Here is a 27,562-nt window from a genome sequence, read left to right on the forward strand (position 1 = left end):
GGGCTAATTTTATACATATACACTGTAAAAATTTGAAGTTATAATCACTACCTCAGCAGTATTAGAGTCGGCTCCAAACTATAAGATTTCATGTTTGAATTATGATCAAAGCTAATTATATATAAAAAAAAATTAGAAGATTTGAATTTAAATTTCAATTAAAATTTAGTGAATAAAAAAAATCATAATAGATGGCCTGGGGAGATCCACCTCCTAGTGGGAAGAATACTTAATTTTCACTTCTATTTCTGCATAATCCCATTTTAAGTTTTTTTGAATGAGGAAATTGACCCAATTGCCATTCCTAACAAAGCTAGAAATTGATTCATTTGTAGTGTACGCACATTGACAGAGTTTCAATTTCAAAATAAGGTGAAATTGCAACTGACACTTTTAATCATGTTGCTGCTCTGCAAATTGATACCACATGTGATACCCTGTAATTAACTAATATGATTTCCAACCCACAGTAGCACTATTCACTTCACTGATGCACACTGGTAAAAGTGTACACACAGCAGACAGAGACTCAGAAGATATATAGGCAATTCTTTATTCAAGTTTGTATATAGCAGAAGGAAAGAAAGTCCATGATTCTTGTGAAAAAAGAAAGTTGGCTGGAGAGATGGGGCCTTCTCAAGGCATGATTAAAGCGACAAAGAAGGATTGAGAACAAGAAAAAGATCTTTTATTTTTTCTTTTCCTTCACTTTTCTAGACCATAAAGCTTTGATAGAGGTGGAAGGTTGGCCCTTAACCCAACCCCAGTTTCTGCTTTGCATCATGACACCCAGCCTCTTTTTCTCTTCCTTCAGCCCTTCTCTCTCCCCATATACATATATGTATGCTGAGCATTCCATTGATTCAAATTGATTGAAAAAGAAAGAAATGCATCATGCAACATAGCAATATCCTATTTGGCAAAAAATTCAAGATTCACCAGATGAATTAACCCTTTATTTTCTGTACTTTTCACGGTACTCCAGGGAGAAACTTGTGAAGTTACCAAGAAATTTTTGACATTATCCTACATGAGATGACAAAGTTCTGCAGTATTATTAAAATACTGAAACTGTGTATTCTAATTTCTATACCAATTAAAGGGTTGAAAGTGTGGCCTTGGCATTTGAGTTCACAAGTTAGATCTCAAGTCTCAACACAATTTACAAGAAAACAGCGTTGGAGAGAGGAAATTTTGAACAAACTGCTGAAATAGCAATACTGGAAAGGGAATTATGAATTTTGTATAGCCATATCATAATAACCTCTGAGCAGCTCAAGCTAAATATGTTTGGAATCACAAGGCTAAGGATTTGCCCAGAAAAGAAAATTGAACTAGCATTAATTTTAAGCCATGATAGACTATTCTTCTTGAATATTTTTATTAACTACATTAGTGAGCACATTAAATAATAGATCAAAATGGGTAGAAGGAAATAATTAATTACTGCAAATATTCTTCAAGATAATTAAGAATATATAAATATAACAGTACTGCATACCTCCATTTTCAGAATTGCCAGTAACCACTGCCACTACTTAATCAGAGATATCAACTTGCAGTTGGAGACAATAAGAAGCTAAAATACAGATTGCAGATAGGTACACAGAATTCTCTGTGAAATAAACTCCTATTTATTCATAATCAAATATAACTTTTTAAATTTTGAAAGAAGAAAAAAAAAACCCATAGCAAGAATCCCCAACAAATAAACCAATCCCCTAATTCATCACTAAAAAAATATTTAACTAGGAAAAAAAAAAATTAACCAAAAGAAATTAAATGGCCTAAAAGATCAAGAAGAGAGATGACCCTGATAAGAAGAAGATGATGATGATGATTGGGGGAAGAAAAATTGACTAGCTAGTGAGCCATAGCAACAGGAGATTGATAGTTGATGCTTCTCTGATGAGGCATGGCAAGCATAGTAGTGTGATCCAAGAAATCTTTAAGAGAAACCACAGACTGTAATATTGTTCTTAAATCATCTGCACAAGAAAATCCCATGTTTCCTACCCTTCTCACTGCATAAACATAGAAGGTGATGCATCCTTTTCTGAACTTAAACCTTGCCATTTCAGACCCAGTTAGGCCTCTAATAAGCTTCTTGTTCACTTCACCTAGAGGTATCTCTGGTGGCCATATTCTGTCTATAGCCAATTTCATAGACTCAGATTCAAAAACAAACATTAGTATTTTGGATTTCTTGGTTCCAAGACCAAGTGTTAGAGTATGCCAAGCCTGGTGGGCTAGGATAGTGAAATTTGTAGGCAAGAAAGCAGTTGTTGAAGGGAAAGGGATTTTGCTGCTGCTGTTGTTTCTATTTGTTGGTGGATAAGAAAGGACTTTTAGAAGCTCAAGTGGCCTTGCTCGCCTGATTGTGAAAGATTTTACAATGAATTGACCTCCAAAACGAAGACCCTTTACTTCTGAGCTAGGCTTGAAAGAAATATCTGATGCTGGTTTAGTGGTTTGGTCATTCGGGTGTTGGTGCTTTTGCTTCTTATTCTGCTTCTGCTTCTTCTCTTTTTCTTCCATGGATGGGTGGTGGGTGTGGTGTGGTGGCCTGGTTGAGTTTAATTTGATGTATATGTGATAAACAAGAAATCAAACAATCCAATACTTTTGACAATATATTATATATGTTTTTTTTTCTTGAAAAAACAATAAGTATTTCCAACTGGGTTTCTTTTCTCTGATTGAGATGTTACAGTCAAAAGGAAGGGCAACCACTTTGCACAAATTTGATCTTCTTTATTTTAGGTATCATTTTCAATGTCTGTCATGTATATGCCATTCCTATGATGGATGAAGAGGTTGCAACAGTTCATTTAACTTCGATTTTCTTAATATTTTAGATTAATATACATTAATTAATTAATCCATAATAATAAAAATAAAGGGTTTGAGATGGGAGCAAAAGTTGAAGCTCTTGAGTATCCTCATATATTGATGGCACATTTCATGATGTGGCCAATTTTCTTCTCCTATCTTTTCCAACTGCACCTTTGTACACATGATGCTTCATCAATTTATATCCACAAACAAGCACCACATCAAAAAAAAAAAAAAAAAAAAAAACCCTTATACGCACATCAACTATTTAGAGTTAACCCATGAACTAAAATCGTAACCTATTAAACGCTTGAACTTATTACAAATTATATCAATACATTATTAATAACTTATAAAAAAAAAGTCAGAAATGATCCTGCTTAATTGTACTTTAAATTTTATTGATTGTGCTTTAAGTTTTATAAAATGATAAATTTACCCTCAATATAATGATTGTTATCAATTAAAATTTAGACCACAATTGGCAAAATTTAGAGTATAATAAATAATAAGTGAAACAATTTCTGATTTTTTTCACACTTATCAATAACATGATTAATTTATATTTAATTATTATGATTTTTATAAATTTAAGTGTTCAACAAATTACAATTTTAATTCAGATGTTTAATAGATTGACCACAAATAATACTAGGATGTAAGCATATATTTGAAAAAAAAAAAAAACTATTAGATATTCTAAATCATTTTTTGGAATTCAATTAAATTTGCATTTATCAACCTGTGTAATCAAAGATAAATAATTTGTATTTAAATTAAGAAATTATCTTCCATTAATTAATAAAAGAAATTTAAAATTTAACAGGAGAAGCTCTACTTATTCCATGGGTATAACAAATGCCTTAAGATATCTTGGGCGTCCCTGTAAAATTGGTGTAAATGCTCATTAACAGAGGACTGGGACCACACAGGGTAACTCATGGTGGAAATTACCCTAATCAATATTATAATTTTTTTCTGATTATCAATAATTACACCCATTTGTTTAAATCGATCCTTTCAATTACTACATTTGTAAAATCTCAATGTGCCTATTTAGCATTTAAATTTGAGATTTTATAATTTTATTATTAAAAAAAATGATTATTTAAAGAAGTTAATAGGCATGAATATATTGCTTGCAGAACTTGTTTTTCTAACAAAATCTTCAAGCCATAAAAGCAGCCATGACTGGAAACTGGACCCATTACCAATGGATGGTGGAAGCTGCTTAGAAGAAGGAACTTGATAAGGCTTTTTTTTTTTTTAATTAAAAAATAAAAAAAAAGGTATATTTGATTATTTTTTGTGTTATATTTGTGGAAATGGAGAGGCTAGAGAGGGATAAGGTTGGCTTACCTCATTTTGACAACCCATGAGTCTTCTCATCAAAGTTGTTTCCTTTCAAAGGCACCATTGCTTTTAATCATATCAAGGGAAAAGGCATTCCAGAGGTGTTTAGAGGAGACCAACTAAAAGTCTAAATAAGCAATCACTCATAGAAACCTTGCCTAGTTTTCCATCTTTTTGTCACAGCCTGTTTTCACTATTCATATCACTAGTTATATAATAATTATTTTTTATTTAATTTCATTTAAATTTTGGGATCGAAATCTCATAATTCTAGACAATATCAACACCATTAAATTAAAGTTTATTAATAAAAAAATTTAGAAAAAATTATTATTAAGTCCTTTTATTTTAATGAAATTATAATTATTAGTGTTCTGCTTTGAAAAATACATTAATTAGTTATTGTATTGTTATTTCGTCTATTCTTTAGTTCTTCTGTTCAATTTAAATCAAATTTTCTATTAATCAATATATTTCAAGGAAAGAAATTATAATGATTAAATAGTTCAAGACTAAAAAAATATAGATCAAATTATAAGGACTAAAACAAAATCTAAATTAATGCCTAAAAAATAATAGGAGTTAATTATTATAGAGTAAACGGAATTAAAATATACATATTATAATTAATTTATTTTTGAAAACAAAACATTATCAATCAATTTTATTAAAATAAAAAAACTAAATATTAATTTCTCCTAATCTTATCATAACTAGCATAAGACCAAAGTCTATCCTAAATTCAACATGGTCAAGAAGCATAAATGATCAATTAATCATACAATTGGGGTTCCTAATTTCTATCAATTTCAGCAAAATTGACAGATAAGTAGATAGCTAGTTAACAAGAGGGATCCTAAAAAAAATCAACAAAATTGGGTCAAGATATTAATAAAAGCTGACTGATAACAATGGGTTTATATTAACATCTTCCTTATTTGACACAAAATCTACAATAATTACAGTTATCAGTCTTCCAAGAGAAATATTGTATAGTTGAATGGTGAAGTATAAATCTTTTCTGAAAAAACTACAAATATGATAAAACAAATTAAAAAAAAAAAAAAAGAGTTCTCAACAAATTAATAAATAATATGTCAATTTTACACAATTGGAAGACTAGCTTTCTCTTTTCTAAGCATTGACAAGAGAGAGAGAGGGAGAGAGAGAGAGAGAGAGAGAGAGGGTATAATGCTGAATGGGCTCCATATCCTTTGTAAGGACAAGAAACAATGAAAAAATGCAGTATAGATTTTAGAAAAAAATTGCTCCACAAGGAGATTCCTTTGGGATAAGCTTATTTTTTAGGAGTTATGGCACTTGTGGAAAACATTTTTAGTATTTATTTTCATTTCTCAATTTTTTTCATTTTTCATTTTTTAAATGAAAAGTTGGAAAATGTAAAAAACTGTTCATTTATTTAATTTTTCATTTTTTTTATTTCCTCTTTATAAAAAAATTTATTAGACTTTATCAAGGATTATTGAATTTTAAAAAGTTAATTATTTTAAATATAAGGCTCTATTTATTTCTCAGGAAATATTTTTTAAAAAATATTTTTTATATTTTTTAGTATCTGGGACAGTAAGAAAATGAGTCAAGGAAAAAACTAATTCATTGTAAAAAAAAAAAGGTTTTTTATTTTTAAAAGAGAAAGTTATCTTTTATTTTTCAAAATTTTGATAATTCTATTAAAATATGAAAACATTTATATATCATGATATAAATACATATCATTAATTTAACATTACAATCAAATAACGAAAAATATTTTTATTAACTTTTTTAAAATATTTTTATATACAAATTATTTTTCACAAAACAAAATCCTAATTATATAAATATTTTTAATAGTCCAATATTGTTTTTACAAACTGTATATATATACACATTGGACTTGAATTGTGTTTTCCACTTTGAGCCTTGAATTGTAATTTGTAAGTGTAAATGAGAAATTAGAAAACATTAAATTTTTTTTTATTGCAAATTAAATCTATTGAAAATAATCAAGAAAATTTAGAAAATTAATTTTTAATTTTCTATTTAGAAAGTTTTGATAATTAACTTCCAAATTCTATTATCTAATTTTTTAAAAATATCATTTTTTTTCCAAATTCTATTATCTAATTTTTTAAAAATATCATTTTTTTTCCAAACTAAACAAGAAACTCTCAAAATGGAAGTGAGTGAGTCACTTGAATGGCTACTTTAAAAATTAAATTCAACTGGGCTTTTTTTAACGAGTCAAAACGATTGGATAAATAGAAACAAACTGATTCATCTATCCAGCTTTAAAAACATTTATTTAATTTGTATTAGCAATCCCTCAAATCTTACATTTTTATAAATTAATTTTACTATTAAAATTTTTGTGAAAATTTGCCAATAATATTATTAATTTCTGTCTAATAATGCTATTTTTTTTCTCAGCAAGTGATTGATTTGCAATTTTTTTTATTGTATATTTAAACAAAATAAGAACTGTTTAACAAAAGTCTAAGGTTAGCTTTAACATGGTCACAATTCATGAAAATTTTAATAATAACAACATAAGGAAATATTATATTAGAAATCAATTAGGGAAGTATTTAATGTTGCTCAATGGAATAAGTAATAACCAATAAGTTGCACGATCAAAGGTGGTTATTTCTCTTTTTATTACAAAGGTAAATTGTCATATAATAGATAGTTGAAGAGACTTGAATTCAAAATTTTCTCACTTTCTACACCTTAAAGGTAAAGAAAAACCAATTAAGTTATCCTGATTGAAAATGAATTTTAATTTCTATAAAATAACTTCATTTCTAAATTTTCTTTAAAATTATACATTTACTTTCTCACCCTAATCCATTAAGAGAAATTATGTGACATTCCCATATGAGATAGAAATGAAGGAATGAAAGGGTTTATAAACCAAATTCAACTAAAAAATAACTTTAATTAACCATTTTGAATCTATAGTTGAATACAAACTACATACTGCCCACTTTTTTTATAAAAAATTTAATAATTTATTAATAAAAATCATTGATAAAAAAAATTATAAAATAAGTACAACATATGAAAAAAAAAAAAAATATATATATATATATATATATATATATATATATATATATATATAAAATTAAAATCTTTTTGTACATAGATGGTCTGGACAGAGAAGAATAATTTTATAAGTAGTAATTGTAATGCTATTTTGGTAAATTAAAATCTTTTTGTACATAGATGGTCTGGACAGAGAAGAATAATTTTATAGGTAGTAATTGTAATGCTATTTTGGTAGCTTGTTATCTCGTGACCTATAAAAGAGATTAAATTACTAAATATTAATATAAATATAGACCAAGACTATGCACTATCAGGTTTTATTGATAAAAGATCATTATTCATATGTGAAAAATTTCAAACAAAAAAAAAATAATAATTTATGCTATATTTTAAACTGTCAAATAGCTATTTCAAATACGGTAAAAAAAAATACCCCAATGAAAGGGTTTATAAACCAAATTCAACTAAAAAAACGTAACTTTAATTAACCATTTTGAATCTATAGTTGAACATATACTGCGCACTTTTTTTATTAAAAAGTTTAACAATTTATTAATAAAAATCATAAGATAACTACAGTATAATTTTCTTATAAGAGAAAAAACACAAATATAAATAATTAAAATATTATATTTAGAGATTATCTGAACAGAGTAAATAATTTTTTGGATAGTAAGTGTAACTGTCATCATAGAAATTTGTTATTTTTATGGCCCACATAATAGATTAAATCACCAAATATTAATGGAAGAATAATAAACTGCGAAACTCTATTGATTGAAGATCGTTACCCATAATAGAGATCCAAAATTTCAAAATTAAAAGAAATCAATTGTTCACACTAGGGGTGGCCACGGTCGGGTTTTGAACCGAAACTGGTTCGGTCAAAACTAGACCAAAATCGATCAAAACCAGAACCGACTTCGAACCAGACTGAAACCGTCATTCTGCGGTTTGGTTCAAGTTCATATATTTTTTAAGAACCGTGAACTGGCGGTTCCGAACCGGATTGAACCGATGATTTCGAACTGGATTAAACCAGCGATTTAAATATAAAAAAATTCAATAAATATGTTACCTCACTCCTAATTCATTTATATATATCATTAATTCTCTACACAATTATTCTCTGCATTTTCTTCAATTCTTAATATTTTTTTAATTTTTCTCAAATTCTCTAAATAATTATTTTCTACACTCATTTTAATTTCCAATAATCTCTCAATTTCCCTACTTTATTATTTTATATACTTACTGAAATTTTCAATACTATCTCAATTACTTTGTTATTACTTTAAATCCTCAATAAAATTTCTAATACCCTCTATTTTAATTTTTTTTCTCTTTTATACTTTTTAATTATTAATTATTATATAATTTAAAAAAAAAGGCAAGTAATAGAACTAAGAATTTTTATTCCTCTAAATCCTAAAGGAATATTTAGGCAAAATTAAGTTCATATACTTTTTGCTAATTTCTTTAAAAAAATTAATTTCATCTCTAATTTTTTTAATCAGGTTCAAGTCTTTATTTATTAAATTTTTCTTAAAGATAAATTATTTTCTTTCTTTTTTTTTCTTATTTTATTTTGATTGAAAGATTTCTAAGAAAAATTAAAATATTTTTACAAATATAACTTAAATTTTGAATCAATAAAATTTTTCTCTAATTTTTTTTTTCTAAGCTACCATTAAACCATCCCTAAACCGTTTTCAAATCGTCCTCCAAACTGTCTTGAACCGTTCTTTTTCAAACCACCCTTCAAACCGTTTTAAATCAGAGCTCAAACCGAAATCGGCGGTTCAGGAACCGTCTTCCAAACCGTCATTCGGCGGTTTGATTCAAATTCATGATTTCATTGAACCTAAACCGGCGGTTCCTGAACCGTGGCCACCCCTGTTCACGCTACCAAGTCCCATAATGAAAAAATAGGATCCTAATAGGTCACCGCCCACTTAACAGATCCCAAATATAAAAACTACAAAATTGTGTGCATATATAATTTTTCACCGAGCGCACTTAATTAACTAATTAAACCGAAGAATTTAAATCAAAGGAAGAGGCCTCTGCCTCCCTGTGACTATGAACGTCCTGCTGGAAGTCCTTGAAAAATTTAGAACACCACTGACAGAAGGCGAAAACGGCAGCCCAAATAGAGATTTTAATTGAAAATTTACCACTCCTGAGGAATAGAAAATAACTAGTTGCGGCAACAATAAAGGCACAAACCAGTCCAACGATATCTGTGTAGGAACAAAATAAGGAAGGTCATGACCTTGTGAAGTATAATAAAACCAGGGCAAGGTGCCGCTCCACATCCAAGTAGCTCTTGCCCTCCGAACCTTATATAAAAGCTCACTGATGCAAATAAGCAATGCTAGAAAAGACATCCCCATACATATTGGCAGAAAAAGAGAGTTGTGCTGTGAGGATAGCTGGTCGAAAACTATTGATGCAAGCTCCACATTGAAGTTGGCAATAGCAAAGATCCACTCTAAAACCTTGAAATTAAGAAGAAGCAACGTTATTTGTTAGCAATTGAACATGTAATTTATTCTTCATCTAATGGGTATATATGGAACAGTAATTTTCATTATGACCTTATGTTTTGAGGTGTTCCCTCCCCTGAATGACTCGTGACTGCCATCACCACTATTGCTGCTATAAAAAGCAGTCGTTTCAGAGGAAAAACCTGTGCGGGAAGCTGTATTTGAATGGATTTCATTGAGGTCCCCCAAGTACTACTTTCTATTCTTATTGATAAATTATTCAAGGGACACACTGGTGACGATCAAGTACTCATTGGAAGCTCTAATACGGACTGAGCATTTGATGGAATCTGTTGAATGCTCAATCATGGAGATGAGAGTGACTGAAGCCTCGAAGGACGATCAGCCGGCAACTGGAGCGGCCGGTAAGCTGCGTCCAAGGATATGAGGCGACGCACAGCTCGAATTTTTCGAGGTAAGCCTGATGAGAGGCTGCTCAGATTATTGGGAATCTCTCCTTCCATCAAGTTGCTATTGGTGAAAAGGGAGCTCAGATCACTTGGTTTCACTCTTTCCTTCATTTTATTACCAGGCAGAAATAGTTTTCTCAGATAGTCATATGGGATATTTGTCTCCATCTGCTGGATCGATGCAGGTCTTTTTCTTCTAGCAGGCAAGTTCGAAGAAGGGAGCATATGCGACCGCCAGAGATTTTCAGTAAAATGTTGAGGGTTTTTGTCCTTAGATGCAAGTCAATTTCTTGAGCAACTTCCAAGCAATTAATAGAGATGAAGATGATCATTTCAGGAACTTGACTAAAGAAGTAATCGCCAATTGTATACGCTGATCGTAGCTTCAAGCTTAGTACGATTGGTGAACGTTACTAAAAATGTCCAACTGATCAATCTTATCCAACAAACTTTAAAGTCAAGTAATCATGGGTTGAATTCTAGTTCTTGGAATATTATTGCTGAAGCATTCTTCTGCAATCGTTTTATGTCCTGTAAGACAAAATTTCAGGAGCTATAAACTTTATTATTAAGATTTCATTATTCAAAATTTTTAAATTTTAATTAAATTAAATTAATTTTAAAAATATCATTATTATTAAATTTAAGATATTTTAACGTGCAATTAATATTTTTTTTAAATCATTGTATAATTAATATTTTTTTCTGAAATTATGTATTATTAATATTTATTTAATAATATATTAATTAAATTTTGATTCATTTAAGATTACACCCTCAAATAGCTACATGTAAATATTTAAGGGCTAATTGTAAATGGTAGGTAATGTTTCGATAGGCCCAAAATAGTAGTTTTTTTAATAAAAAAATTGAAAAAATAAAAATTTAAATCTCAACTCAACTCAACTCAACTCAACTAAGCCTTTATCCCAAAAATTTGGGGTCGGCTATATGAATTCGCTTTTTCCACTCTGAACGATTTTGGGTTAAATCCTCAGAAATGTGTAATGCTTCTAAGTCATGTTGTACTACTCTCCTCCAAGTTAATTTAGGTCTACCCCTTTTTTTCTTTCTATCCTCTAACCTAATGTGCTCTACTTGTCTAACTGGAGCCTCCGTATGTCTACGCTTCACATGACCAAACCACCTCAATCTCCCTTCTCTCAACTTATCTTCAATTGGCACCACTCCTACCTTTTCTCTGATACTCTCATTACGGACTTTATCTAGTCTAGTATGGCCACTCATTCATCTTAACATTCTCATCTCTGCAACTTTTATCTTAGATGCATACGACTCTTTCAGTGCCCAACACTCACTACCATATAACATAGCCGGTCGTATGGCTGTACGGTAAAATTTTCCTTTTAATTTATTGAGAATCTTACGATCACATAAAACTCCCGTGGCACATCTCCACTTCAACCATCCGGCTTTAATCCTATGACTAACATCCTCCTCACATCCCCCATCTACTTGAAGGACTGAGCCTAGGTATTTAAAGTGATTGCTTTGGGACAGTACCACCCCATTCAAACTAACTCCTTCCCTATCACCAGTTTGGCCTTCACTGAACTTGCAATGCATGTATTCTGTCTTCGTTCTACTTAACTTAAAACCCTTTGACTCTAGAGTACTTCTCCAAAGTTCTAGCTTCCTATTGACTCCTTCTCGTGTCTCATCTATCAGAACAATATCATCCGCAAACATCATGCACCAAGGAATACTCTCTTGTATATGTTTCATCAGTTCATCTAAAACTAATGTAAAAAGGTAAGGGCTTATGGCTGATCCTTGGTGTAATCCAATTGAGATCGGAAAATCACTTGTGTCCCCTCCTTTGCGCACAATAGTAGTTGCTCCTTCATACATATCTTTCAATACTTGTATGTACCTAATAGATACCCTCTTTTGTTCTAACACATTCCATAAGATCTCTCTTGGAACACTATCATAAGCCTTCTCCAAATCAATAAAAACCATGTGTAGATCTTTCTTCACATCTCTATATTTCTCCATCAAGCTTCTAATGAGAAAGATCGCTTCCATAGTTGAACGCAATGGGCATGAAACCAAATTGATTGAGAGAGATAGAAGTATCATGACGTAGTCGATGCTCCACAACTCTCTCCCACAACTTCATAGTATGGCTCATGAGTTTAATTCCCCTATAGTTTGAGCAACTCTGTATGTCTCTCTTATTTTTAAAAATAGGTACTAAAATACTCTTCCTCCATTCATCAGGCATTTTCTTTGAGTTTAGAATCTTATTAAATAATTTAGTTAACCATGCCACTCCCATATCTCCCAAATACTTCCACACTTCAATTGGTATTTCATCGGGTCCACAGGCTTTACTCACTTTCATTCTCTTAAGTGCTTCCTTTACTTCTAAAGATCGAATCCTTCTAGTATAATTTACATTCTTTTCTATTGTTCTATAATCTATATTCACGCTATTACCATTTTGACTATTATTAAAGAGATCATTAAAATAATTTCTCCATCTTTCTTTAATGTCCTCATCTTTCACCAACACTTTTCCTTCTTTATCCTTAATGCACCTAACTTGATTGAGATCTTGACATTTCCTTTCTCTACTCCTTGCTAATCTATAAATATCTTTCTCCCTTCTTTAGTTCCAAGTTTCTCATATAACTTTTCAAAGGCCTGTGCTCTTGCTTGACTAACTGCCTTTTTTGCCTCTTTCTTTGCTATCTTGTACTGTTCATATGCCTCATTATTATCACATTTAGGTAATTTCTTATACCATTCCCTTTTTCTCTTCACTGCCTTTTGTACTTCCTCATTCCACCACCATCTCTCTTTTGAGGGTGGTCCATGTCCTTTAGACTCTCCAAGTACTTTTCTAGCTACTTCTCTAATCTTTGATGCCATCTGTATCCACATATCATTGGCCTCCATATCTAGCTTCCATACTTCGGACTCGAGAAGCTCATTTTTGAACTTCACTTGCTTTACTCCTTTGAACTCCCACCACTTTGTTCGAGCTACACTATTTCTTCTGACCTTACTTGAATTGTTCCTAAACTTGACATCCAAGACCACCAACCTATGTTGACTTGTTAAAGCCTCTCCTGGAATGACCTTGCAATCCTTGCATAGAGCTCTATTTGTCTTCCTGGTTAAGAGGAAGTCGATTTGGCTTCTATGTTGCCCACTTTTGAAAGTCACTAAATGTGACTCTCTTTTTATAAAGTAGGTATTTGCTAGTATTAGGTCGTATGCCATAGCAAAATCCAGGATGCTTTTTCCCTCCTCATTTCGACTGCCAAAACCAAAACCTCCATGAACATTCTCATAACCTTGCCTATCACTTCCTACATGTCCATTCAAATCTCCACCAATGAAAACATTCTCTTCATTCGGTATGCTTTGCATTAAATCATCAATATCTTCCCAAAACCTTTATTTACTCTCACTGTCTAGTCCTATTTGTGGGGCATAAGCACTAACTATATTTATTGTTTCTCCTTCTAGTACTAGCTTTACTAGTATAATTCTATCTCCTACTCTTTTCACAGCTACTACTGCGTCTTTCAATGTTCTGTCTATGATTATACCCACTCCGTTCTTATTTCTCTCCTTTCCGGTAAACCACAGTTTGTACCCTGAATTACCCACTTCCTTACTTTTCTCTCCTACCCATTTAGTCTCCTGAATACAAGCAATATTCACCCTTCTCCTTTCCAAGGTATCCACAAGCTCCATTAATTTTCCTGTAAGTGATCCAACATTCCAAGTACCAATCCTGATCCTCCTCCTATCCTGCTCCTTCCTAATTGGTCTCCTTCTATGATATCTTCTATTGTTTTCTATATCTATCTTGTGTTCTGTTCCACTATTTATTCTACTATCTGTCTTATGGACTAACTTCTTTACCCACACCCGTCCATGATGTGGGAACCCTTGCTCACTTAACACCATACCCGGGCGCCGGCATGGCGCGTCGCTTTCGGTGAACGCCCTACACCCTTGCATATTTATCACTACACCCGGGCTCCGATGTAGCGCGTCGTTAGTAGAGGACGCCCCAACGTTTATATCATTTAAATCCATATCATAGGGTGTGACGAAATTTTTACGCTGGTTGTCACCTACCGCAACCCTCCTCCTTTACCCGGGCTTGGGACCGGCTAAGCGCAAACTACTTAGGCGGAGTTAAAAATTTAAATCTAACTCTATCAAATAATACCTTTCATAAATTCAGAAAATTTTATCTCCTGTATCTATAAGAATGCAATAATGCAATGCTCCTGCCAATTGCCATGGGTAAACCTTCCCCTCTTCCTTAATTAGCCTCAAATCCTATGTGTAAGATTACATTTTTTTTTTCAAATTACATTTTTTTTCTTCAAAAAATGTAAAACATATATATCCATATCTATATAATATATAAATGTGTAAAGAGAAGGAACATTAGTTTTTCCCAAATTATGCTTCATTATTAAAATTAATTATTATATTTTTATTATTTAAATTAATTTTAAAGTTTATATAAATTTAAAATTTTTAATTTTTAGGATTGATATAAGTATAAAATTCTTAATCTTATTTATACTTGACTTAAATTAAATATAGAATTTATAAGAAGTAATTAATTAAAATGAGAAATAAATGAATAAATAAATAATAAATTATTATTATTAATTTATTTATTATTTACAAAAATATAAAACAATATATTTATAGTGATAGATAATAATTCATCATAGATAATGCATAAAAACACTAATAACTTGTAGTTAAAACATATAAATTCATCGATAATACTATTTAGCAATAAATAAATATATTACCGATAATTTTAGTAATTAGTGACTTCCTAATATTATCGTAGCTAAACTTTTAGTGGCAGAAATTTTATCACTAAATCCTTAATGATATCAATTCTACAATATATTATATTGTCACTAATATCTTTTAGCAGCAAAATATTTATCACTAAATATATAATAATTTCAATTTCTAATATTACAATAATTAATATAAATTAAAATTTTCATATTATTTTAATAATATTTTCTTACACTAAAAATATATTATAATTCTTAATATAGTAATTTTATAATTATAATCCTGTAAGTATTATTAATTTACTAAAATTATTTAATTTATTTTAATAAAATTACTAAAAAAAATTAAATGTGTAATATTATTGTTACTAATTTATTTTTTTAATTGTTTTAAATATTGATATTGCCCAGCCAATAACTCCTTTGCATCTTGAAATAAGAAAATATGTGAAGTCGATGGCCCATATAAGGCCACTACAATGCTGAATTCAGTAAAATATCGATAGAAAAGCAAATACTGAACGGAAATTAGAAGAATAGAATTACATGCCTCGACTATTATCTTGATTTCTACTTATAAGACAAGAGATAACGCCTTTCTGCTATATTCAGAATCTTGTCAACTCATATCTGACTATTTTCTTTTCAATATTGTGAAAACACAATACATTGTTAGGCAACATTCTCAGCGAATATAAAACGCATCCCAACAAACTGCGTCTGATTTCTAAGATAATCATTTCTTATCTGAACCCCTTATGTCTTGTCCGAACAACTTATAACTTATCCGAATACCTTATACCTTGTCTATGCCCTATCCGAACACCTTGATTACCTTGTGATGAATTGGAATCCAACCCGATTCCAAAGGATCCAAGCTCTTCAAAGACGTATTTGCACTTTTTGGATGTACTATGTCAAATATATATAAAATTATAATTTTAAACTTTTATTTATTTTTCAATAATATATATAAAAAATTAGAAAGGAGGGAAATAATTGGAGGATAAAAATACCTTCATGTTATTTTAAAATTATTACTAAAAAAATAACTATTTAATTAACATAATTACAAAATATTATTAAAAAATTATATATTTAATTAAATAAAAATTTAGCATTAACTAAATATTAAAATCAAGAATTTAAATTTTTAATTCAATTCAAGTAAATGAATCACATATTGGTTATAATTTATAACTTTTTAAATTATTTATATGGATAAAAATATAACTTTAATCAAATTTAAAATTTACTTTTATATATAAACAAAACTTCATTTATTTCATTTTTATTAAGAATAAAAATAAATAATTTTATATTCCTCAATTATTGTTAATTGTAGTAAATTAAAAAATAATTTTATTGAAAATTTTAATAAATTTATTATAATTACATTTTAATTTTGACAAATTTAAGTAAATAGAATAAAACTAACACGAATTTTATAATTTTAAGAAAATAAAATAAAATTTTAAATAAAATTAGAAAAGTGATTAGAATTTTTTTATTAAATAGTCTTATTTTTAAATTAATTTTATTTATAAAAATTATTAATTTTAAAATTCTTATTAAGTTAAGATAAAATCAAGTAATAAAATATATTTTTTTTACCTTACAAATCTCTATTTTGAATGTAATATAATAACTTTATTAAAAAAATTAAAACTATATTGAAAATAACTTTTAGTAAATAATAAATTTTAATTTGTAAAATTAAAATATTTATATTTAATATCATTTTTATAGTATTTTATTTATAATATTTTAATCACTAAAATAATATATATTAAAAAAAATTTATTTAGTGTGTTTTATTTATAATATTTTACTTACTAAAGCAATATAATTTTTTATTTTTTTTATAACTTTTTTAAATAACTTTAATTAGAAGTAAAATATAATAATACTAATAAATAATTAAATTTAATTGGTTATTGAACATAATATATAGTGATAATATTATATTATATAAAAAAATTTTAAAAATTATATAAAAAAATTTTAAATCACAATATATATAATAAGTAAATCAACATGTAACATTCCAACTAATATATATATGTATATATATAATTCCATATTTACAAGTTTCCCCATTTCAATTACATTACAAAGTGGGCCTCCAACCAGTTAATTCCTAGGAACCCTTGTACAAACGCTGATCAGCTGAACTTGATTTTAAATGTATTTACATGTGCCGTGACCTGCAAATACACACAAAAATAAATATTACTAAAATATTAAAAATATAAAATAACAAAATCACTGATAACTTTCACACTTCGTTTTAAATACAACATTTAATTAAATTAAATAATAATATGTTTAATTTCAGGTTTTAAACACTAATTAACAAGAAAATAACAAATGATGCTTAATCATAACTTACTTGGGTCAACATGAGTGAGGACGCCAGTTTGAGAGAAGTCACAAGCAAAATCTCTGGCACCATGGGTCTGGTAGAAAGAGTTCATTACAAAAGATGCATGAGACCAAACACTGTTGGGATCGAAACAGACACCACCAGCCTGGATGGGCCTGCAATCCACGCCTTGGCTGCACACGTAGTCTATATTTGCTTGCAATGCTTGAACACTAGCACTTGCCTTTGGCACGCACCACCTCTTCCCTATTGGTCTTGGTGCTACTCTACCTCCAACTCTCCCACCACGGCGGCGACCACCCGCCGGCAGCTACATATATATCAAAAAAGATGCATAATTTATTTTTGAATAAACTTATGCATATTAGATTAAATTTTGTGAAGCGAACTAATGGTAAATTAAATAAAATATATATATAGTTAAAGCAAACTTGAGAATGGTTAATTAACCATTAAAACGAAGTACTTGGAAGGAGTAATTAACCTGTCTATTGCGCATAATCCCAACATGATAAACCGGGGTAAAATCCGGTCTAAACAAACCGAAGTTTCTCTCTGCGATCGGACCGGGTTTAAGATTCTCATTGAACAAGGAGAAAATATACGTCTCGAACCGTCGGTTGGGCATCAATGGCGTACCCCTTCTCTGCTGGTCACGTCTAACCAAATTCCCATTGAACCAAGCTGCATTCTGGGCACTACAAGCAGGTTGGCCTGGGTCGCAAAGGGAGGGCCAACCGGTCTCGCCCACCACAATATCCACATCACCATAACCTAATTTTTTCATGGCAGAATGAACAGCATCAAGCATCGCATCATACATGTTATGGTAAGTAATACCAGTGAATCGGTCATGAACCCCTTTATTGTGCCTGAAGAGAGCGTAGTTAGCCATTTGTGGAGAGTAGCCAAAATAAGGGTACGGGTTAACCATGAAAGGTGATCGTGTTTGACGTAAAAATTTGAGCATAGGTGCAAATATGGCTCGGTCGTACCCTCGCCTGAATTGGGCTGCACTTGGTGGTTCCGAGATTGAGAGTATGCCAAGAGAGTGTGGTGTTGTCACCTATTAGAAAGGGGAAAATAAATATGGATTTATTAATCATTCATTTGTATCCTTAGTTGAGAATTATTTAATTTTGATCAAACCTGAATGCCTCTAATTCCAGCGAGAAGAAGAGCATTATGAACGTTCCACATGGCAGGAACAAGGTTAGAAATCCAAGCCTTATTTGCGGAGGCCATGATTTCATTACCAACACAAATTCTGTTAATCTTTGTACGAAGATGGAAAGGTGAAACATTAGCAGCAACCCATTTGCGAGCATTGCCTAGATTGGCAAGAGCAGGAATATCTCCATTGCCAATCGTGATCGTCACACTAATGCCAGTATTGGCAAAAGAACGAATAATGTCATGATTTGAATCGAAGATCTTAATGCTATTGATTATCGTTTGTGTTTTCAGGAAGTTGGCAACCTGAGAGGGTGTTGGAAGGTCGTTGCCAACAGTTCCATAGTTAACACCGATGGCAAAAGTGGAGGTGGAGAGGTGGAGGACGGTGGAGATAAGGAGGAGGAGGAGATGATGGGCTTTGGTGGTCATGGCTTGGCTTGCCACCAATTCTTAATCTTTTTTCTAAATTAGGTTCTTGGATTGGAGGGTTAAAGGGATTATGGGTGGGAAATGGGATGAACATGGAGGATTTATATAGTGGTGGAAGTGTGAATGTTTTTGACAGATAACAAAAGCCAATAATAGATGCATAAAACCAGTTTGATGCTTTTTATATATAAAACTTCAAAAAAAAAAAATCTTTTTATCAAGAAATGAAATTTTTCAAAAAAAAAAAATCTTTTTATCAAGAAATGAAAATTTCTTATTATGGTTGACCAGCTTTTTATTTTTTTTATTGTTTTTAATATATTAAAGATTGTATTTTTTATATTATTAGTTTTTAAAATACATGCGTTCTGTATATATCAAATTATTTTATTTATATATTTAAATAAAAAAATATTAAATATAATCTATAAATAAAAGTTTTTGTTGATTTATAAACTCCTATTTATAAGAAATTAAAAAATATGTGATCTTTAATTATGTTACATTTTATAAAAAAATCATAATTAATCTAATTTTTATTATTTAATTATTATTTAAAAAAATATGGTGAGTAAATTAATTGTCATATAAAGCCTATTCATTTATTGACATAAATCTTGTCATCATCTAAGTCTAATTTTTGTTATTTAATTATTAATTTTGTCACTAAAGTTTACATTTTCAATTACAAATGACTGACTTCATTATGTAATTTATACATTTAATGGTAATAGTGAAAGCATCATAATTAATTAAATTAATTTTTTGAAATTAAATATTTGAAAATTATTTTTAATAGTTATCAGATTTTATATTGTAGAGAGTTATAAGGAGTTAATTAGTCGCAGGAAGTTACTGGATTAGCAATTAAAGAGTAGGTGCAAGGGTGTTATGGGAACAGACTGAACGTGAGACGTTAGTAAATATTAGTTCTGAAACCTTCACAAAATCAATCAAGTGCAGCAATAAATATATTCTATTGTGCAATGATACAATCCCCACCCAATTAACAATAAATTTCAGTAGTTTATCTATTTATAATTTTATCTATTTTTTAATTTTTTAAATTTTATATTTATTTTTTAAATATTATACTTAAATTTTTAATAATTAATAAAATATTTTATTATTTTAATTATTCATTTAAAGAGAGATTTTGATAAAATTATTTTCAGTCTAATTAAATTTTCATAATTATTTGAAAAAAAGTAAAAATTAATATACTCAGTATCTAACACTTTTATATTTCCTAAACCGTTAACTAACCAAAATATTTTTTTAAGAAAATAGACATTTGTTATTTATTATGATATTAATATACTTTGAATGATGAGATTTAAAATAATTATTTAGCGCTAACTTGTATTTTATTAAAAAGAAAAAATTATGACAATTTAAAACTAAATCAAGCGTCAATAAAAATTATTATAATTTATTTGTTCAATCATCATAAAATTTTTAACATTAAAAATCACATAAAAAAAATCAATATATACTTAAAAAATAATAATAGGAACATCTAAATAAGATATTTGATTCGATCATCAAGTAAAATAATTTGATAATATCTTGAAACTACTGAAAACCTACCTATTTGATTGTCAGAAACTCTTTTTTTTTTCATTTTTTAAAAAGTTAATTTTCATTTTCATGAAAAATAAGAGAAGATATGAAAAACACGATTGCCTAATTTCTCATTCAAAATTTAAAAAAGAAATTCAATTAAAAAAATAAATCATTATAAAATATATTTAAAATTTATTTAATTAATAAAATTATTTTATCATGCGTTAATCATTCGCTTTTATAATAATATAATTAATTTTTAATCATTATGAGTAAATTTGTGTCTTAAATAATTATTAAATGAAAAACTATAACTTAATTTTGATTATTAAAATATCAGCATTTTTCTCGTAAAAAATAAAGCTTTTGTAATAAAGAAAAATATTAAAAAAACAAATTTAAACTGTTATAAATTTTAATTAAATTTTAAAAAACTAGCATATTTTGAAATTTTATTTTTTAATTTTTTATAAAACTTTTAAAAAAAAAATTACTTCAATTTCCCACGTCACAAAAACTTAAGAATCAAAAGAACAAGACAAACAATAAAATTTTAAATTTTAATAGAAAAACAAAAATTAAGGATTTAATGAAATGTTCTATATTAGTTTTTACCAAACACATTTCATCATGCTTTTATAACAAAAAAAACTGACTCCAAATTGCACATGGGAAACGTGATAAGAAAAACTGCCTAAAAAGTTCAAGAAATTCTGCATTTTTAAGTGGTACTTGCAATCCCAAAGATCAATTCATCATCCTATCTGCAAGTCATAAAGCACAATACGCACAACATGCATTGGCATAACAGACACAAAAGAATGCATTAAACTACCAGACTCATCAATTATATCATTAACTTGTAGTGTATGTATCGCCCAAACAACCTTTTTAATTGGTTGTAGTATATGTAACTAAAAAATTGAAGAAGATGAAGAAGAGGGGGGAGAAAGACAAATTAGAACAAAATTCCCTTAGCCATGAAATAGCTGGCATGGAATATATTCAAGATGGAATTTATACTAAAAATAAACAAATAAAGACCTGTCAAATTATGCACTTTGGTGAAACAAGTACCACCAGAGCCAGAGATGCTGCCACGGATTGATAACAAACCCCGCAGTTCGGAAGATCTGATACTGTCACTTGCTGCCAATGCGCAAAACATGAAAATAAAATGTATGACTCCACATATGATGTGTTATTGTCCTTTATGTCCTCTGTATAAAATTGGACTTCATTTATTCATCTCAGGAAAAAGAATTACTGAACATGAAAGCCGCAGTACAATTAACCTCTCACAAAGGGAACTTGCAATTCCCGGGCAAAATTTCTATACACTTCAAGGACCCCTCAAAAAGGAATGTCTTCGCCTCTCACGCTTCACTCTCCAGTTGTTATCGGTGTTCATGGGCTTCAAGAGTCGCTCTTCTTCCATTTCAGATTGGAGCGAAGATTGCAGCCTTTTTAAATGTTCACTGCACTGCTTATGGTCAGAAGAGCTGATGCTGCTAAAATTTTCTTCCTCTGGGCTCAAATGTCTCTGGTATGGTGAGTGCCACTTTGCTTGCAAGTAAGCTAGTGATCTCCATGGAGGAAGAGGCATTGAGTTTTGCTTGAGAGAAGATTTAGCAGCTTCAACCATGGCTTGAAGATACTGTTTCAGCCTGGTCATGGTGCCCACATAAATAACAGGAAGTGACTTCAATATTCTGTCATAAGAGTCCACAGCTCTAGCTATCTCAAAGTGGCTTTGGAAGTCAATATCAATAATCAAACGCTCAGAGCTTCTATTGTAGTTAACCACATCAATGTATTCATGATCCCCTGCCATACAATATAAGAATATAATTTTAGGAAGGATTTGAATAAAAAAATAATCTTCAGAAAGTATAACACAAGACAAACATAAATAAATACCTGCAAATAAACATAGATATCTATCATAAACATGATTCTTTAGAAGACACATGGAGAAATGGGAAATTGGGTTGCTTAAGCAAAATAAAATCACCAGACCCTCTTGACTCTTCATTGCAATCACAATATTCATAATACATCCAATTAGAGCAGAATAAATCATTTCAACTATGCTAAAATTTGAGGCAGGATCATCTAAAACAGCATTAACTAAGATTGCATAAATGCAAGATGGGAAATTGATGTGCAAGGACTTATTTTTCCTTTTGTACTCAGCAAGAAATTATGTGATAATAGAACAATGTGAGGAATAATACAAAATAATTAGTAAAAACAGGTCAATTTCAATTAAAATATGTATGCATCTCAAAGATATGAAAATCTATTCCCTAGCAAAAACTACCCAAATTGGAACCACTTCACTTATAATACTCCCTCCAAACAAATTACAAGAATTTAAATTTGTATAAGATTCCTATATTACATACCTCCAGGGACCTTGCCACCACCCTGCCACCTAGATGAACATACAGCAGCATCATAACCAGCAAGTCTCAAAAGCTTTACCAAAGAAAACCTAATGCAGCTGGCATTACATGTACCAGACTTAACAAGGTGAAGGTCAGTCTCCTTGATGGATACCATAAGGGAATGAACCAATGACAGTAAATCACTCTCATACTGAGCTACTGAGCGTCTATAGAACTGCAATGATACCAGAATTTCAGTGACATGAGATTCTCTTCAATTTAAGAATCAAAAGGAAATTAATAAGTGAAGCACATCAGCAGAGTCTGACAAAGATATTAATTCTAATAAAGGAATCACCCAAATGAGAATTCTGAAAAGCTCACAATACTCTGTAACAAGCCTTGTTGAAATTGCATTATGACAAGACACAACTAGTGACCTAATCATTATAACACAGGGAATTAATCACTTGGCCTTCATATGTAGGAGTTCACATGTGAACATCGAGTTTATGGCCTCATTCATACTGGTACATGAATGATATGATTTATGAGGGTAACTTTGACAGTTCCTTAGGCAGAATAAAAAGAAAGCCTACTAGATATTTCCTAATGTTGGACAAATTTTTAAATTTGTTTATATTTAGTTATGTACAGATCAAATCATAACTAAACTATCATATTTTAACCTTGATGCAGAAATCACATATTGACTTCGATGCTGAAAATGTAAACCATTATGCTCTTACTAAATCGCAATTACCTATGGTTTTCATTAATACTTGTTCTTCATCTATCAAGATCTAAACCATATATCCAAGAGCAGCCTACAAAGCAGAAAGCATCTTTTGCAATCCATCAAGTTAGTGGCTAATGAAGCCTAACTCTTAAAAGCTAGCCCGCTAATATAGAGTCGTCAAAGCTAACCACATGAACATGTTCCATCCTAATATGTCCTGATATGATGATAATATGACCTTCTCTTCATATTTATTAAAGCTACCTTTATGCAAAAAAAATAATAATAATAAATAAAAAAAATAGAGCTACATCACATGCAATTTCAAAAGAAGATCCATCGGAAACCATCTGAGATAATTCAGGTAGTTTTTTATAAAAACCATCTGAGATAATTCAGGTAGTTTTTTATAAAAAAGGGTCAAATGATATTTACAAACTAGTAACAGATTGCAGACAAGGAGTTCGCACTAATCAAAAGCATATTAATTAACCATGTCAGAAACAAAATTTTTCTTCGTTTATGAATCCAAAAATAAATATATCCAAACTCAATTAAAAAAAAAAAATCTTTCTCCACACGAAATACAGGAAGAAATGAATAAAATTTCGAAAGAATTATATATTAAAAAATCATAATTTCCATAACCCAGAAAATTAAACAAGAAAATAAAAATTAAAAAAAAAAAGAAGACATAGTCATTTGAATTCCCTCCCTCCCTTCTAAAATTCTACAAAAGTGGTAGTAAAAAGTAAAAAAAAACTAAATTACCGAAATCTTATCGGCGAGATGATGGAGATCGGAGAGACCAGACTCGCTATCGCTGCTGCACCAAGAATCGGCACCGCTGCTGCAGCCGTTCTCAAGGAAGTCGCTGACCATGAGAGCCAAGTCATGCTCGCTCTCGTGGCTGAACCCTCCTCCGATCTGTCCCGCTATCCCCCTCGCCCACCAGTCACCCGTCGCCGCTGCCGCACACATCTTGAAACCCCCAAAAACCCTCCCCACAAAAAAAAAAGAGAGAAAAATTTTTTTAAATAAAAAGGACGTCGTTATCTCCGACGTCTCTTTCTTCCCCCTCTTAATTTTCCACACAAAACCATCAACAAAACTGAATTTTAATCGCAAAACAAATTGAAATTCTTAGGCTTCTAATTATGAAATTATAATTCTTCTCAAAGCATATTCTATTAAAAAAAATAGAATTTTTATAAATAATTACAGAAATGAATTTTTTTTTTCTTCGGGCTTTCAGAGGAAGGTGGGATGCCGGCGGTCTGTTTTCGAAACGTTTAACGCGCTTGTTTCTCTTTTCTTGAATTTCCGACCCGATGGGCGAGAGGAGGAGGAGGAGAAGGAGGAAGGAGAACGGGAAGAGGCTTTCTCTCAAGGGGATAGATTACGACATTTCGGGGCAAGGCCGAGTTAATTTAATACACGAATATGCATATACGAAAAGACGATACTGCCCTTTGATTTGTTACTTTATGGCTAACTAAGTCCTCGAAATTTCCAAACCGATGGATGAGGTGGAAAAAGTGGAAATGGACATGGACGGAAATGGGTGTCGGTTACGAAATGTTATATATAAATTCAAATTAATTAAATAAATTTTTAAATTTAATAATTTAAAATTAAATAAATTTTTCATAATATAAAAAATAAATTTTTTTTTATAATTATAAAAAATAATATATATAAACTGAATTTACTTAATAATTTACTTGAAAAATAGGCCTTGGTAGAAATAATGAGCAAGATGAAACTCATTTAGAGCTAATAGTTTCAGTTTAAGATTTAGAAAAATCAAAAAACCTTCATCAGTTCAATTATAATCTATTTTTGTTTAATTTTGACCCAATTTTAGTTTAATTGAATTTAACAATTGAAAATTCTTTTAAATTTTTATTTTTTAGTATAAATATAGTTTTAATACATAAATGAGCCAATTAGTTTAGATATAATTAAAAAATAATTTTCATCAATCTGATTTCAATTTAATTTTAAATTCAAATTAAATTGATCAAATTTTAATGTAATTTCAATTTAAATTATGTCTGGTGGGAAATGCTTATTTTGAATTAATTCATAATCTTTGTTATATTTTAACCTATATTTTAGCTTGAAAGGTTGTCATGCACAAGAAAAATTATTTTATTGAGCATAGCAAAAATCTCATTAATCTCTTATTATTATTATTATTAGAAAATTCTTTAATTATTTTCCTTCTAAACAAATTAATTCAATAATGGGTAACTAATAAACCATACAAACTAAAATTGTTAAGATATTTTCTAAATAAAAATTAAATATAAATTTTCCTGCATTCATATTGATCTATTTGTAGAAAAAAAAAAAAGCAAAAGCCATCTTTCATTGACTTCAAATAGGGTTGATGCCTTGATGGAAACCCTTTTTTTTTTTTAAAATATTAGAGAGGATGATTATATTAATGAAATATGGATTTTTTGTATTTACAAACTAAATTATTGTCTATATTTAAAAAAAAAATCATTCTTTTGTTTAGCTAATAAAGAGTTGGGTGAAAAGGGAATTTCAAAGAGTAAAACATAACATTTTTTGGACTTGGAGGCTAAGTCATTATTAAAGATATTCATAAAAATTTATCTATTAATTTTTATTTGTAATTTTAATATTTATATTTGTATCTAAAATACTATTATCATTACATTAGTATTATTAAAATTTTAATAATTTTATACATTTTAATTAATAATTTATATTAAATTATATTTTTATTAATAATTTACATTTTAAAAAAATTAATAATTCTATATATATTACAACGCCTTCACTTTAGGTAGTCCATACATTCTACTGTTCCGACGACTAATGTATGTTCGGACAGCCAGGATGACTGGAACTATACTCCAACTATAGTGAGGAGGCATAAATTGACTAAATAAAGACTAAGTAAAATTAAGGAAAAATAAAGAAATAAATTGCAAATGAGTTAAATGAGCTGGTGCCCCGGTGATGGGTGACCTAACAGGAAGTTGCTGTAAAGACAGCTAGTAACCCTAAACCCGAGGGAAACCCAGTGAAATAATTTTTTGGACTCCAATAAATAGTTATTGAGGTCTAAATGACATTAGAAATATTAAAAAAAATTCAGAAAATTTTATTTATCGGTACAAATCAAAAATAACCTAGTGAGCCTAAATAAGGGCATTTTGGTCATTTCAACCTCAAAGTTGAATTTTGACTTAAGTGTCATTTAAAATGAGAGAGATTAAAACACATAAAAAAAATTAGAATCATGAAATTATAACATGGAAAATGAGAAAAGAGAAGAAAAGAAAAATTATTATGATATAAGCTTTTATGATGTCTACAAGAAAAAGTAACTAATAGGAAATTGACAAACTAATGGTAAGGGATAAAAAAGAAATTAAAGTGAGATAAATTGATTAAAAACTCACCTTCTTCCTCTCATTTCTTTCATGGTCAGCACCCTTCAAAGCTCTTTCCTCTATTATTTTTCCTTTCTCAAGCTTGAGTTCCTCCCTTTTATCCCCATAAAACCCTAAACACCATTCACAAAAATTAATCCCCATACCAAGAGGAAGCTTTTGATTAGTATAAAGTAAAGAAATTTCAAGGTTTACATAAGTAAAAAATTGAATTACAAGAGGTTAGTGCCTAATCTCATTATCTCTTTTGTTTAATGCTTGATTTAGACTTAAGAAGAGTTGAAATTACTTAAAATAAAAAGAAAATGACAACTTTGTGAGGAATTAAATTTTCGACAACCATGAGAATTGATAGGATTTTGATGACATGAAGGTTATACTTATGATTACAAGTGTTGATTAACAAGTAAGTGTGATTTACATGTGGTGT

At 29.6% G+C, this 27,562-nt stretch overlaps 3 protein-coding genes across 3 annotated transcripts; all 3 read right to left on the reverse strand.

Moving 5' to 3' along the window:
* Window positions 1-1,506: 1,506 nt before the first annotated feature.
* LOC110642093 (uncharacterized) lies at window positions 1,507-2,779 on the reverse strand. The gene has a single exon (XM_021794038.2). The coding sequence runs from the start codon at window positions 2,536-2,538 to the stop codon at window positions 1,864-1,866; it is 675 nt and encodes a 224-aa protein (XP_021649730.2). The 5' UTR covers window positions 2,539-2,779; the 3' UTR covers window positions 1,507-1,863.
* A 14,341-nt stretch (window positions 2,780-17,120) lies between these two features.
* Window positions 17,121-19,054, reverse strand: LOC110651452 (glucan endo-1,3-beta-glucosidase-like). Its single transcript, XM_021806802.2, has 4 exons — window positions 18,548-19,054; window positions 17,883-18,464; window positions 17,405-17,708; window positions 17,121-17,219 (listed from the first exon to the last, which is right to left on the reverse strand). Exons 1-4 carry the CDS (start codon window positions 19,001-19,003, stop codon window positions 17,194-17,196), a joined length of 1,368 nt encoding a protein of 455 aa, XP_021662494.2. The 5' UTR covers window positions 19,004-19,054; the 3' UTR covers window positions 17,121-17,193.
* Window positions 19,055-21,391: 2,337 nt separating this feature from the next.
* LOC110651451 (uncharacterized) lies at window positions 21,392-25,108 on the reverse strand. Its single transcript, XM_021806801.2, has 3 exons — window positions 24,470-25,108; window positions 22,978-23,194; window positions 21,392-22,396 (listed from the first exon to the last, which is right to left on the reverse strand). Exons 1-3 carry the CDS (start codon window positions 24,677-24,679, stop codon window positions 21,912-21,914), a joined length of 912 nt encoding a protein of 303 aa, XP_021662493.2. The 5' UTR covers window positions 24,680-25,108; the 3' UTR covers window positions 21,392-21,911.
* Between the last annotated feature and the right edge of the window lie 2,454 nt (window positions 25,109-27,562).

The sequence above is a fragment of the Hevea brasiliensis genome, chromosome 14 (assembly GCF_030052815.1).
Source record: "Hevea brasiliensis isolate MT/VB/25A 57/8 chromosome 14, ASM3005281v1, whole genome shotgun sequence".
NCBI lineage: Eukaryota > Viridiplantae > Streptophyta > Magnoliopsida > Malpighiales > Euphorbiaceae > Hevea > Hevea brasiliensis.

What these genes read in the sequence shown, in the direction of transcription:
- LOC110642093 (XM_021794038.2), bottom strand. Translation starts at nt 2,538, where the DNA reads ATGGAAGAAAAAGAGAAGAAGCAGAAGCAGAATAAGAAGCAAAAGCAC.
- LOC110651452 (XM_021806802.2), bottom strand. Translation starts at nt 19,003, where the DNA reads ATGACCACCAAAGCCCATCATCTCCTCCTCCTCCTTATCTCCACCGTC. An exon ending in CTGGAATTAGAGGCATTCAG is followed by an intron (nt 18,465 to 18,547) that starts GTTTGATCAAAA and finishes CCTTTCTAATAG; the next exon opens with GTGACAACACCACACTCTCT. An exon ending in CCTCACTCATGTTGACCCAA is followed by an intron (nt 17,220 to 17,404) that starts GTAAGTTATGAT and finishes GTGTATTTGCAG; the next exon opens with GTCACGGCACATGTAAATAC.
- LOC110651451 (XM_021806801.2), bottom strand. Translation starts at nt 24,679, where the DNA reads ATGTGTGCGGCAGCGGCGACGGGTGACTGGTGGGCGAGGGGGATAGCG. An exon ending in ATCTCGCCGATAAGATTTCG is followed by an intron (nt 23,195 to 24,469) that starts GTAATTTAGTTT and finishes GTATCATTGCAG; the next exon opens with TTCTATAGACGCTCAGTAGC. An exon ending in TGGTGGCAAGGTCCCTGGAG is followed by an intron (nt 22,397 to 22,977) that starts GTATGTAATATA and finishes ATTGTATGGCAG; the next exon opens with GGGATCATGAATACATTGAT.